At 33.0% G+C, this 12,630-nt stretch overlaps 8 protein-coding genes across 8 annotated transcripts; 4 read left to right on the top strand and 4 right to left on the bottom strand.

Moving 5' to 3' along the window:
* Positions 1-231: 231 nt before the first annotated feature.
* LOC141388439 (histone H2B) lies at positions 232-1,101 on the bottom strand. Its single transcript, XM_073958352.1, has 2 exons — positions 1,066-1,101; positions 232-612 (listed from the first exon to the last, which is right to left on the bottom strand). Exon 2 carries the CDS (start codon positions 604-606, stop codon positions 232-234), a length of 375 nt encoding a protein of 124 aa, XP_073814453.1. The 5' UTR covers positions 607-612; positions 1,066-1,101.
* On the top strand, positions 887-1,261 carry LOC141388438 (histone H2A). The gene has a single exon (XM_073958351.1). The coding sequence runs from the start codon at positions 887-889 to the stop codon at positions 1,259-1,261; it is 375 nt and encodes a 124-aa protein (XP_073814452.1).
* A 2,485-nt stretch (positions 1,262-3,746) lies between these two features.
* Positions 3,747-4,058, bottom strand: LOC141388496 (histone H4). Its single transcript, XM_073958409.1, has one exon. The coding sequence runs from the start codon at positions 4,056-4,058 to the stop codon at positions 3,747-3,749; it is 312 nt and encodes a 103-aa protein (XP_073814510.1).
* Positions 4,059-4,379: 321 nt separating this feature from the next.
* LOC141388420 (histone H3) lies at positions 4,380-4,790 on the top strand. Its single transcript, XM_073958331.1, has one exon. It carries the CDS (start codon positions 4,380-4,382, stop codon positions 4,788-4,790), a length of 411 nt encoding a protein of 136 aa, XP_073814432.1.
* A 2,176-nt stretch (positions 4,791-6,966) lies between these two features.
* LOC141388469 (histone H1-like) lies at positions 6,967-7,644 on the top strand. Its single transcript, XM_073958382.1, has one exon. The coding sequence runs from the start codon at positions 6,967-6,969 to the stop codon at positions 7,642-7,644; it is 678 nt and encodes a 225-aa protein (XP_073814483.1).
* Positions 7,645-8,687: 1,043 nt separating this feature from the next.
* Positions 8,688-9,557, bottom strand: LOC141388441 (histone H2B). Its single transcript, XM_073958355.1, has 2 exons — positions 9,522-9,557; positions 8,688-9,068 (listed from the first exon to the last, which is right to left on the bottom strand). Exon 2 carries the CDS (start codon positions 9,060-9,062, stop codon positions 8,688-8,690), a length of 375 nt encoding a protein of 124 aa, XP_073814456.1. The 5' UTR covers positions 9,063-9,068; positions 9,522-9,557.
* LOC141388440 (histone H2A) lies at positions 9,343-9,717 on the top strand. The gene has a single exon (XM_073958354.1). The coding sequence runs from the start codon at positions 9,343-9,345 to the stop codon at positions 9,715-9,717; it is 375 nt and encodes a 124-aa protein (XP_073814455.1).
* A 2,485-nt stretch (positions 9,718-12,202) lies between these two features.
* On the bottom strand, positions 12,203-12,514 carry LOC141388497 (histone H4). Its single transcript, XM_073958410.1, has one exon. The coding sequence runs from the start codon at positions 12,512-12,514 to the stop codon at positions 12,203-12,205; it is 312 nt and encodes a 103-aa protein (XP_073814511.1).
* Between the last annotated feature and the right edge of the window lie 116 nt (positions 12,515-12,630).

Here is a 12,630-nt window from a genome sequence, read left to right as displayed (position 1 = left end):
ACGGCAAAACAAGAATTGACGGCGTCATTTAGTAAATACATGGGAAAATATTATTTTTGCTAGAATTTGAGGAATTTTAAAATTATTTTGGTAAGTTTCTTTATTAAAAAATGTAAATAATGGAAAATAAGTGTTTCGACAAAAATTTGATCTCTTTTAAAATGTTTTTTGTGGCCCTGAAAAGGGCCTTTTATGGTAGAATTTCGACGAATTGATGAAAAATCAAGGCATTTACTTGGAGCTGGTGTATTTAGTAACAGCCTTGGTACCTTCAGAGACAGCGTGCTTAGCCAATTCACCGGGCAACAATAGACGGACAGCAGTTTGGATTTCCCGACTGGTGATGGTAGAGCGCTTGTTGTAGTGGGCCAAACGAGAGGCTTCGGCGGCAATACGTTCGAAGATGTCATTCACGAAACTGTTCATGATGCTCATGGCCTTTGACGAAATACCAGTATCAGGATGGACTTGCTTCAACACTTTGTAAATGTAGATAGCGTAACTCTCCTTACGCTTGGTACGTCTCTTCGATTTATCGCCCTTGGTGATGTTCTTTTGGGCTTTGCCGGCCTTCTTTGCTGCTTTACCACTGGTTTTTGGAGGCATTTTTCACTTTTAATTTTTTTAATCACACAAACACTTTTAACACTGTTCACAAATGATAAAAACCCAGTACCCAAACAGAATATTTCAAGCATTATGTGCTCAAATGTTTCAGGTAGTCGCAGTTGCTGTGTGGAATAGTGGCCAAACAACCCCAGTTTTCGATGTGTGTGTATTAAATGAGCGAGAGAAAAGTATAAATACTAGGGGTTCAAGTGAGTAACGGCATCATTCTGTGTTTTTTCAGTGCTAAGTGAAGTGTTCAAAAAAATATTAAGTGAAAATGTCTGGTCGTGGTAAAGGTGGCAAAGTTAAGGGAAAGGCAAAGTCCCGTTCAAATCGTGCTGGTCTTCAATTCCCCGTCGGTCGTATTCATCGTTTGTTGCGCAAAGGCAACTATGCTGAACGTGTTGGTGCCGGTGCTCCAGTATATTTAGCCGCCGTCATGGAATATTTGGCTGCTGAAGTTTTGGAATTGGCTGGTAATGCTGCCCGTGACAACAAGAAGACTCGTATCATTCCCCGTCACTTGCAATTGGCCATCCGCAACGACGAAGAATTGAACAAATTGCTGTCCGGCGTCACTATTGCTCAAGGTGGTGTATTGCCAAACATCCAAGCTGTTCTCTTGCCCAAGAAGACCGAAAAGAAAGCCTAAATTATCTCGAAAGGTATTATGGAAAAAATACAGACCATCGTATAAGAAGAAGAAAAATCCATACAAAATTCAACCAATCCGTCCTTTTCAGGACGACAAAATATATTTAAAAAGAGAAAAAATCTATTCAAACTATTAATTTTCATTATTTACATTTTATAGGAAAAGAATAAAAATGACCAAAATTTTAATATTTACATTTTATAGGGAAAAAATAAAAATTCCCAAAAAATGATATTTTTCTTAATCGGCGACAACCCTTGATTATTTTGCAAATGACATTTTTTCTTTCATATTTCCTTAGAAAATATGTTCGTTTGTTGTAACTGTTTTTCATTTCTACCCCCCTCAGCAGAATTGTGTTTGTTTTATGTCGCTTTAGTTTTTCACAGAAATAGCGAGACAGATAGAGAGACAGAGAAAGAGAGAGAGCGAAAAAGAGATCATTCGTCTCATCGATGATGTTCGCGCCAATATTCCTTAATCGATGTTCCCGCCAATGTTCGTTCATCGTAAGTTGACGATGTCTGTTATGAATGTGTGTGTGTGGTGTTGTGTGTTTGTTAGTTAGAATAACCAAATGCCTTTACTTACGTTGACGATGATGATGGCCGTTGTTAATGTTGTTGTTGTGGTTGTTAGAGTAGTAAATTATTGGGAAAAAGACTTCTGCCGCCGCGAATTTTGAGGAGAAAAAAGTAACTGTATTTGGAAAGGAAAAAATGCAGAAATGTGCGATTTTGGTGATGTTGTCAGAGCATAGAGTTAGTAATAGAGTGATGACAACATGAAGTGCGCACGGAAAAATTTTTATTTTCAAAGGGAAAAAAGTAGAGTTGTGGAAATAAATTGAGGATCATTGTTAGAAAATAACCAAAATACATAAAATAGAAGAAAAATATGTGATTTTTGTGGACATTTAAGAAAGAAATAAATTATTTTTAGTGAAAAATAAGAAGAAGAAGAAGAAGAAGAAGAAGAAAATTTTCAATGATTTCAACATAAAGTAAAAGAATTTATGTGATTTTTGGGACGTTTGAGAGAAAAAATAAAATATTTTTAGTGAAACATAGGAAGAAGAAGAAGAACTTTTTTAATAATTTCAACATAAAGTAAAAGAAATTTAGAAAATTATGTGATTTTTTTTGGTAATTTAAGGAAATGTGATTTAGTGAAACAAGAAGAAGAAGAAAATTTTCAATAATTTCAACATTAAGTGAGAGAAATTTAGAAAATTATGTGATTTTTTGGACATTTAAGAAAAAAATATTTTTTTAGGGAAACATAAGGAGAAGAAGAAGAAAATTCTCAATAATTTCAACATAAAGTGAGAGAAATTTAGAAAATTATGTGATTTTTTGGAGGATTATGTGATTTTTGAATAAATAAGTAAAAGATAAAATTTTTCTATGCGAGTTCATGAAATGTAAGAAGAAGAAGAAGAATTTTTCAATAATTTCAACATAAAGTGGGAGAAATTTAGAAAATTATGTGATTTTTTGGAGGATTAAGTAAAAGATAAAATATTTTTATATGAAATCATGAAACATAAGAAGAAGAATTTTTTCATGAGCAAATTTTTGAAAAAAGAGATGCTATAAAAATTTTTTAAATATAATTTTAAGAAAAATCGCAGTAAATATTAACAAAATTCAAACTAATTTAATGAAAATTTTTTTAAAAAAGGTAATTTTCATTTTAATTTAAAAAATTTAATAACAATTTTTAATAATTTCATCACAAAATAACAAAAATTTTTACTTGAAGGAAAAAATAAGTACATAACATCGCAGTCAAAAAGATATTGTTGGCTTGGCATAGCATTGATGTGCGTTAGTTATATGAACAAACACACGCACACACCGACCGACGCTAGCGTATACACACATCGTCGTATTATCAAGCAAGCAAGCAGCTACCCTAACAACGAGAGTTGCCGGTAGAACATGTATTAGTGGAAATAAAGGAACATTTTTGTGTATTACGAAAAAGGAATGATCAGAGTTGCCGACGGTAAACATTTTTGAAGGCAAAAAAAAGAAGAAGAAGAAGAAAAAATGTTAAGAAAAAAGGTAATGATCAGAGTTGCCGACGGCTAACATTTTTGAAGGAAAAAAATGGAAAATTATTTGACGATGGAAACAAATTTATGAAAATAAAATTAAATGAGCAGAGTTGCCGAAGGCATTTATTTTTGAAGACAAAAGGGAATATTATTTGAAAAAAAAAAATATGAAATGTGGAAAATGAAAGAAAAAATAAAATGCACTGAAAAAAGTAATATGAAAGAAAATATTTTATGGTTAGTTTTATTTTTCATATATTAAGGTAAGTAGTTTTATTTTTGATATATTTTATTAATTTTTTTATGTTTTTGTAATTTTCAACAAGAAAATATCTCTTTTTAAATATTTTTTGTGGTCCTGAAAAGGACCGATTGTTTTGTTGTAAAAGAAAAATTCTCCAAATAGCGTCAAGAAAATATTTAACCGCCGAAACCGTACAAAGTACGACCTTGTCTCTTCAAAGCATAGACGACATCCATAGCAGTGACGGTTTTACGCTTAGCATGTTCGGTGTATGTAACGGCGTCACGAATAACGTTTTCCAAAAACACCTTCAGAACACCACGGGTTTCTTCGTAGATGAGGCCAGAGATACGCTTTACACCACCACGGCGAGCCAAACGTCTAATAGCTGGCTTGGTAATACCTTGGATATTATCACGTAACACTTTACGGTGACGTTTAGCGCCACCTTTTCCCAAGCCTTTGCCACCTTTACCACGACCAGTCATTTTTCACTTTTTTAAAAATCACTTAACACTTCACGAAAGCACAAGAACGAATGTTTTTTCGAAGGCTGGCGGCTTCTATTTATACAAAAATTGGCCTGTTTGACTAACCAAGAGTCTTAATGGAATACACATGTATTTGTGTATGTGTTAGTACACATTTTGGGCGCGCACAGCTGTCTTTACTGGTTTACCCACCCCTAATCATAGCCGCCTCTTCGAAATTTTCTATAAATACCGCTATATGGATGGATGGCACAGTTATTACAGTGTTAACAGTGTTTGTGTGCATACCTAAGTGAAGTGAAAAAACTAAAGTGAAAAATGGCTCGTACTAAGCAAACTGCCCGTAAATCAACTGGTGGAAAGGCTCCTCGTAAGCAATTGGCCACTAAAGCTGCTCGTAAGAGTGCCCCAGCCACCGGCGGCGTCAAGAAGCCTCATCGTTTCCGTCCTGGTACTGTTGCCTTGCGTGAAATCCGTCGTTACCAGAAGAGTACTGAATTGTTGATCCGCAAATTGCCCTTCCAACGTTTGGTTCGTGAAATTGCTCAAGATTTCAAAACTGATTTGCGTTTCCAGAGCTCTGCTGTTATGGCCTTGCAAGAAGCCAGTGAAGCATACTTGGTTGGTCTTTTCGAAGATACTAACTTGTGCGCCATCCATGCTAAGCGTGTCACCATCATGCCTAAAGATATTCAATTGGCCAGACGTATCCGTGGAGAACGTGCTTAAATTCTTGACGTTTTAAAAACATATTTTTTACAACAAAACAATCGGTCCTTTTCAGGACCACAAAATATTTATAAAAAAGAGATTATTTTTTCATCAAACTATTTATCATTTTTAACATTTTAAATAAATAAATATTTTTCTTTGTGTTTATTTCATTTTTGAGGCTGATTTTAGGAATATTTTAAAATTTTCTTGTATGAGTCATATTTGACGGCGTCAGTAAAAATTTCCCATTAGAAGACACATTTTATTCTTCTTCTTGAAAAAAATATAATATTACAATTTTCCCTTTCAAAGACACATTTCTGCTTCTTAAAAAAGTATTGAAATTTGCTTCTATAGGAAATTTTTGACGGCGTCAGTAAAATTATTCAATTAAATATTTTGTTCTTCTTCTTGACACAAAAAACAAAAATTATGTTATAATTTTTCCCTAAAAAGACATTTTATTCTTCTTCTTGAACAAACTTATTGAAATTTCCTTCTATATGTCATTTTTGACGGCGTCAGTAAAATTTTCCCATTGAAATGCACATTTGTGTTCTTCTTCTTCTTCCTTTTCTATGTGTATTTTTGATGGCGTCAGTAATATTTTCCTATTAAAGTATACATTTATTCTTCTTCTTTCTTTTCTATTGGTCTTTTTGACGCCGTCCGTCCATATTAATTTCTTCTTTAAAGACAATGTTTTTTCTTCTTCTTATTTTCTTCATAACAAATATTTGTTCTATTGAACTTGTTTTTGTGTGTATACTAATGTCCACAAGGCATATGTTCACTAAATTTGGCGCGAAATGTTCTCTGCAATAATGCTCTCATTATTTCTCACTCAATATGGTTGAAATTTTTTGGCGGCAAATGCTCTCTGTTTTGTTTTATTTTTCTTTTCAGATAATGATGAATGAAATATGCAATTTTTTTCTTTTCAGCAATATATATTTTTTAATTTAGTAAAATTTTAGGATAATTTTGTAAAATTATAATTTTTTTGAAAATATTAATCAAAAATTTTATCACATAGAGATGGCGAATATTTCTTGGCCATTTGAAAGGCGTAATACTGCATTTTAGAAAAAAAATTTCTTTTAAGAAAATTGTTTAAATCTTGTATTATTTTTACAAAATTGTCATAGAAAAGGGATTTATTTATTTTATTATATACATTTTTGCAAAAAATATCCAAATTTTTAACGAAATCTTGAAAAAAGTACGTGCGAAAAACTTCAGTAATTCTATATGGTTTTTTCCTTGATATGTACTAGCAAAGGAAGAATTATTTTTGGAGAATATTTTTTGTAAAAATTGATGAAATTTTTACTAAATTTTAACGAAAATGCCCTCATATTTTATTAAAAAGTAATTTTTGAGCGATTTTCATATAATTTAGCAAAAATATTTCAATTTTCAAAAATATTACCTTTGACAGTGAATGTTTGTCCATAGGTGGTATACGGTAATGGGAAGATTTTTTTAACTTTTCCAAAGAAATAACTACTTTTTATGAATAATGTTATAATTTGGTGTAAATATACAGATTCTGAAATGTTTTTTAAGAAATTTTTATAAAACTTAATTAGATTTGAGCTTTTAAATTTCTTTGAAGAAAAACTTTTCTTCATTGAAAATATGCCAACAAGAGGATTTCTGCCGTCTTGGACCACATAAAGATTTTGAATTTTTTTCACAGTGAAAATGTGAAATTTGTTAATATTTTAATTTTATCCTAAAGTAAACATATCAGGCTTTATTCTCAAACAGAATTTGGAAAAATATTTTTGAAAAAATTCATAATTTTTTCAAATTTAGTTACAAATTTGTGATTACATTTTTACAATCTGTGAAGTTAAACGCTTATAACTTTTAAACGGATAAAGGAAATTACACCAAATTTTCGTTAAAATATGGCCTGATATCTATACAAGAAATGTGTAAAATATCTTTTATAAAAATATTCAAAGATTCTTCAGAAAAATTAAATTTCTACGAAAACTTTTGTAAAAAATTAAACACGCTTCCACACAATATTTCGAAAAATATAGCTATTGACTACTATGCACTTCTCATCTTTTCAATGTACCTACCATTTTTAAAAATTGCCAATAACAATTTAATAGTACACATAAATTTGTGAGTGTATTTGTGTTACAGTGAAATATAAACATAAAAGTGAATAATCATGTCTGACGCCGCCGTTGTTGAAGCCACCGCCTCCCCAGTTGCCGCTGTTGAGAAAAAGGCACCAAAGAAGGCCGCAGCCAAAGCAAAGAAACCATCAGCTGCCCCTACTCATCCACCAACCCAACAAATGGTTGACGCCGCCATCAAAACATTGAAGGAACGTGGTGGTTCATCATTGCCCGCCATCAAGAAATATTTGGCCAGCACCTACAAGGTTGATGCCCAAAAATTGGCTCCTTTCATCAAGAAATATTTGAAGAGCGCTGTTGCCAGTGGAAAATTGATCCAAACTAAAGGTAAGGGTGCTTCTGGTTCATTCAAATTGTCCGCCTCGGCTTCCAAGGAACCCAAAGCAAAGACTGCTGAAAAGAAGAAGAAGGCCCCAGCTGCTGAGAAGAAGAAGAAGGCTGCCCCTAAAAAGGCCGCCGGTGAAAAGAAAACCGCTGCCAAGAAGCCATCTGCCGCCAAAAAGACCGCTGAGAAGAAGAAGGCTGACAAAACAAAGGCTAAGGCTGCCAAGAAAACCGGTACAGTTAAGGCTAAACCAGCAAAAACCGCCGCTAAAGCATCTGCCACCAAACCAAAGGCACCCAAGGCAAAAACAGCAGCTGCTAAACCCAAAAAAGCCGCCGCACCAAAGAAGCCAGCTGCCAAGAAAGCCGCCGCCAAGAAGTAATTTTTCCCAGAAAGATTACTTGTTGACAACATTTTTCGATATTCGAAAGCATAATATCTAACAGCCCTTTTCAGGGCTACAAATTAAATTCAAAAAGAGAAAATCTTTACTTCAAACTATTTATTATTACTACTATTTATTGTTTTATTACCTAAATAAATAAGAAAAATACACACGTGTCTGATTTTAGGAAAAATATTACCCTCACTAATTACTTTTCCTATTAGGTAATTAACATTGAGCCTGTTTTATTATGGGCATTCCACAAAATAACACCACAAACGGATTAAAATTTTAGTCCGGGTCATAAAATAAATGTGACTAATTTTTGTTTGTCTAATTATGGTCATTTTCATCTAATTTCATATTTTAGGAATTTTCCATTTAATATTCAAAAATGATAATTTTTTCTCTTTGCAAAAATTGTTTGCTGGGTAAAAGGAGATTATTTTAATCAGGAATGTTTTTCTATTCTAATGAAGTTATGTTGCAACTCTATTTTATTTCTCTTTCTATTTTCCCCTAATTCTATTTTTTCCATTGAAAGAAGTCCCGTTAATTTTTGCGCCACCACCAAAAATTTCCCCTTAAAAATGTTCGCGCTTCATATTTGGCATTGGCGTAGTGAAGTGTTACAGGCAAAATGCTTATACATGCTTGTTGTTCGTTTATACATTTTCGATATTGGTGGTGACTGCCGACGGCAATACAAAGTAACATCGCACAAGCACACACACACATACCCATACAGTGGATGGCGTGTTGTTGTACACACATAGAGTAGCCAAGCAAGCAAAAAAGCAATATGAACCACGGCAAAACAAGAATTGACGGCGTCATTTAGTAAATACATGGGAAAATATTATTTTTGCTAGAATTTGAGGAATTTTAAAATTATTTTGGTAAGTTTCTTTATTAAAAAATGTAAATAATGGAAAATAAGTGTTTCGACAAAAATTTGATCTCTTTTAAAATGTTTTTTGTGGCCCTGAAAAGGGCCTTTTATGGTAGAATTTCGACGAATTGATGAAAAATCAAGGCATTTACTTGGAGCTGGTGTATTTAGTAACAGCCTTGGTACCTTCAGAGACAGCGTGCTTAGCCAATTCACCGGGCAACAATAGACGGACAGCAGTTTGGATTTCCCGACTGGTGATGGTAGAGCGCTTGTTGTAGTGGGCCAAACGAGAGGCTTCGGCGGCAATACGTTCGAAGATGTCATTCACGAAACTGTTCATGATGCTCATGGCCTTTGACGAAATACCAGTATCAGGATGGACTTGCTTCAACACTTTGTAAATGTAGATAGCGTAACTCTCCTTACGCTTGGTACGTCTCTTCGATTTATCGCCCTTGGTGATGTTCTTTTGGGCTTTGCCGGCCTTCTTTGCTGCTTTACCACTGGTTTTTGGAGGCATTTTTCACTTTTAATTTTTTTAATCACACAAACACTTTTAACACTGTTCACAAATGATAAAAACCCAGTACCCAAACAGAATATTTCAAGCATTATGTGCTCAAATGTTTCAGGTAGTCGCAGTTGCTGTGTGGAATAGTGGCCAAACAACCCCAGTTTTCGATGTGTGTGTATTAAATGAGCGAGAGAAAAGTATAAATACTAGGGGTTCAAGTGAGTAACGGCATCATTCTGTGTTTTTTCAGTGCTAAGTGAAGTGTTCAAAAAAATATTAAGTGAAAATGTCTGGTCGTGGTAAAGGTGGCAAAGTTAAGGGAAAGGCAAAGTCCCGTTCAAATCGTGCTGGTCTTCAATTCCCCGTCGGTCGTATTCATCGTTTGTTGCGCAAAGGCAACTATGCTGAACGTGTTGGTGCCGGTGCTCCAGTATATTTAGCCGCCGTCATGGAATATTTGGCTGCTGAAGTTTTGGAATTGGCTGGTAATGCTGCCCGTGACAACAAGAAGACTCGTATCATTCCCCGTCACTTGCAATTGGCCATCCGCAACGACGAAGAATTGAACAAATTGCTGTCCGGCGTCACTATTGCTCAAGGTGGTGTATTGCCAAACATCCAAGCTGTTCTCTTGCCCAAGAAGACCGAAAAGAAAGCCTAAATTATCTCGAAAGGTATTATGGAAAAAATACAGACCATCGTATAAGAAGAAGAAAAATCCATACAAAATTCAACCAATCCGTCCTTTTCAGGACGACAAAATATATTTAAAAAGAGAAAAAATCTATTCAAACTATTAATTTTCATTATTTACATTTTATAGGAAAAGAATAAAAATGACCAAAATTTTAATATTTACATTTTATAGGGAAAAAATAAAAATTCCCAAAAAATGATATTTTTCTTAATCGGCGACAACCCTTGATTATTTTGCAAATGACATTTTTTCTTTCATATTTCCTTAGAAAATATGTTCGTTTGTTGTAACTGTTTTTCATTTCTACCCCCCTCAGCAGAATTGTGTTTGTTTTATGTCGCTTTAGTTTTTCACAGAAATAGCGAGACAGATAGAGAGACAGAGAAAGAGAGAGAGCGAAAAAGAGATCATTCGTCTCATCGATGATGTTCGCGCCAATATTCCTTAATCGATGTTCCCGCCAATGTTCGTTCATCGTAAGTTGACGATGTCTGTTATGAATGTGTGTGTGTGGTGTTGTGTGTTTGTTAGTTAGAATAACCAAATGCCTTTACTTACGTTGACGATGATGATGGCCGTTGTTAATGTTGTTGTTGTGGTTGTTAGAGTAGTAAATTATTGGGAAAAAGACTTCTGCCGCCGCGAATTTTGAGGAGAAAAAAGTAACTGTATTTGGAAAGGAAAAAATGCAGAAATGTGCGATTTTGGTGATGTTGTCAGAGCATAGAGTTAGTAATAGAGTGATGACAACATGAAGTGCGCACGGAAAAATTTTTATTTTCAAAGGGAAAAAAGTAGAGTTGTGGAAATAAATTGAGGATCATTGTTAGAAAATAACCAAAATACATAAAATAGAAGAAAAATATGTGATTTTTGTGGACATTTAAGAAAGAAATAAATTATTTTTAGTGAAAAATAAGAAGAAGAAGAAGAAGAAGAAGAAGAAAATTTTCAATGATTTCAACATAAAGTAAAAGAATTTATGTGATTTTTGGGACGTTTGAGAGAAAAAATAAAATATTTTTAGTGAAACATAGGAAGAAGAAGAAGAACTTTTTTAATAATTTCAACATAAAGTAAAAGAAATTTAGAAAATTATGTGATTTTTTTTGGTAATTTAAGGAAATGTGATTTAGTGAAACAAGAAGAAGAAGAAAATTTTCAATAATTTCAACATTAAGTGAGAGAAATTTAGAAAATTATGTGATTTTTTGGACATTTAAGAAAAAAATATTTTTTTAGGGAAACATAAGGAGAAGAAGAAGAAAATTCTCAATAATTTCAACATAAAGTGAGAGAAATTTAGAAAATTATGTGATTTTTTGGAGGATTATGTGATTTTTGAATAAATAAGTAAAAGATAAAATTTTTCTATGCGAGTTCATGAAATGTAAGAAGAAGAAGAAGAATTTTTCAATAATTTCAACATAAAGTGGGAGAAATTTAGAAAATTATGTGATTTTTTGGAGGATTAAGTAAAAGATAAAATATTTTTATATGAAATCATGAAACATAAGAAGAAGAATTTTTTCATGAGCAAATTTTTGAAAAAAGAGATGCTATAAAAATTTTTTAAATATAATTTTAAGAAAAATCGCAGTAAATATTAACAAAATTCAAACTAATTTAATGAAAATTTTTTTAAAAAAGGTAATTTTCATTTTAATTTAAAAAATTTAATAACAATTTTTAATAATTTCATCACAAAATAACAAAAATTTTTACTTGAAGGAAAAAATAAGTACATAACATCGCAGTCAAAAAGATATTGTTGGCTTGGCATAGCATTGATGTGCGTTAGTTATATGAACAAACACACGCACACACCGACCGACGCTAGCGTATACACACATCGTCGTATTATCAAGCAAGCAAGCAGCTACCCTAACAACGAGAGTTGCCGGTAGAACATGTATTAGTGGAAATAAAGGAACATTTTTGTGTATTACGAAAAAGGAATGATCAGAGTTGCCGACGGTAAACATTTTTGAAGGCAAAAAAAAGAAGAAGAAGAAGAAAAAATGTTAAGAAAAAAGGTAATGATCAGAGTTGCCGACGGCTAACATTTTTGAAGGAAAAAAATGGAAAATTATTTGACGATGGAAACAAATTTATGAAAATAAAATTAAATGAGCAGAGTTGCCGAAGGCATTTATTTTTGAAGACAAAAGGGAATATTATTTGAAAAAAAAAAATATGAAATGTGGAAAATGAAAGAAAAAATAAAATGCACTGAAAAAAGTAATATGAAAGAAAATATTTTATGGTTAGTTTTATTTTTCATATATTAAGGTAAGTAGTTTTATTTTTGATATATTTTATTAATTTTTTTATGTTTTTGTAATTTTCAACAAGAAAATATCTCTTTTTAAATATTTTTTGTGGTCCTGAAAAGGACCGATTGTTTTGTTGTAAAAGAAAAATTCTCCAAATAGCGTCAAGAAAATATTTAACCGCCGAAACCGTACAAAGTACGACCTTGTCTCTTCAAAGCATAGACGACATCCATAGCAGTGACGGTTTTACGCTTAGCATGTTCGGTGTATGTAACGGCGTCACGAATAACGTTTTCCAAAAACACCTTCAGAACACCACGGGTTTCTTCGTAGATGAGGCCAGAGATACGCTTTACACCACCACGGCGAGCCAAACGTCTAATAGCTGGCTTGGTAATACCTTGGATATTATCACGTAACACTTTACGGTGACGTTTAGCGCCACCTTTTCCCAAGCCTTTGCCACCTTTACCACGACCAGTCATTTTTCACTTTTTTAAAAATCACTTAACACTTCACGAAAGCACAAGAACGAATGTTTTTTCGAAGGCTGGCGGCTTCTATTTATACAAAAATTGGCCTGTTTGACTAACCAAGAGTC

The sequence above is a fragment of the Musca autumnalis genome, unplaced genomic scaffold (genome assembly GCF_047663935.1).
Source record: "Musca autumnalis isolate F117 unplaced genomic scaffold, ASM4766393v1 scaffold_93, whole genome shotgun sequence".
Classification (NCBI taxonomy): Eukaryota; Metazoa; Arthropoda; class Insecta; order Diptera; family Muscidae; genus Musca; species Musca autumnalis.
This window is presented reverse-complemented; position numbering and strand designations above follow the sequence as displayed.

Coding starts and splice junctions, on each gene's coding strand:
- LOC141388439 (XM_073958352.1), bottom strand. CDS start 606: ATGCCTCCAAAAACCAGTGGTAAAGCAGCAAAGAAGGCCGGCAAAGCC.
- LOC141388438 (XM_073958351.1), top strand. CDS start 887: ATGTCTGGTCGTGGTAAAGGTGGCAAAGTTAAGGGAAAGGCAAAGTCC.
- LOC141388469 (XM_073958382.1), top strand. CDS start 6,967: ATGTCTGACGCCGCCGTTGTTGAAGCCACCGCCTCCCCAGTTGCCGCT.
- LOC141388496 (XM_073958409.1), bottom strand. CDS start 4,058: ATGACTGGTCGTGGTAAAGGTGGCAAAGGCTTGGGAAAAGGTGGCGCT.
- LOC141388440 (XM_073958354.1), top strand. CDS start 9,343: ATGTCTGGTCGTGGTAAAGGTGGCAAAGTTAAGGGAAAGGCAAAGTCC.
- LOC141388420 (XM_073958331.1), top strand. CDS start 4,380: ATGGCTCGTACTAAGCAAACTGCCCGTAAATCAACTGGTGGAAAGGCT.
- LOC141388497 (XM_073958410.1), bottom strand. CDS start 12,514: ATGACTGGTCGTGGTAAAGGTGGCAAAGGCTTGGGAAAAGGTGGCGCT.
- LOC141388441 (XM_073958355.1), bottom strand. CDS start 9,062: ATGCCTCCAAAAACCAGTGGTAAAGCAGCAAAGAAGGCCGGCAAAGCC.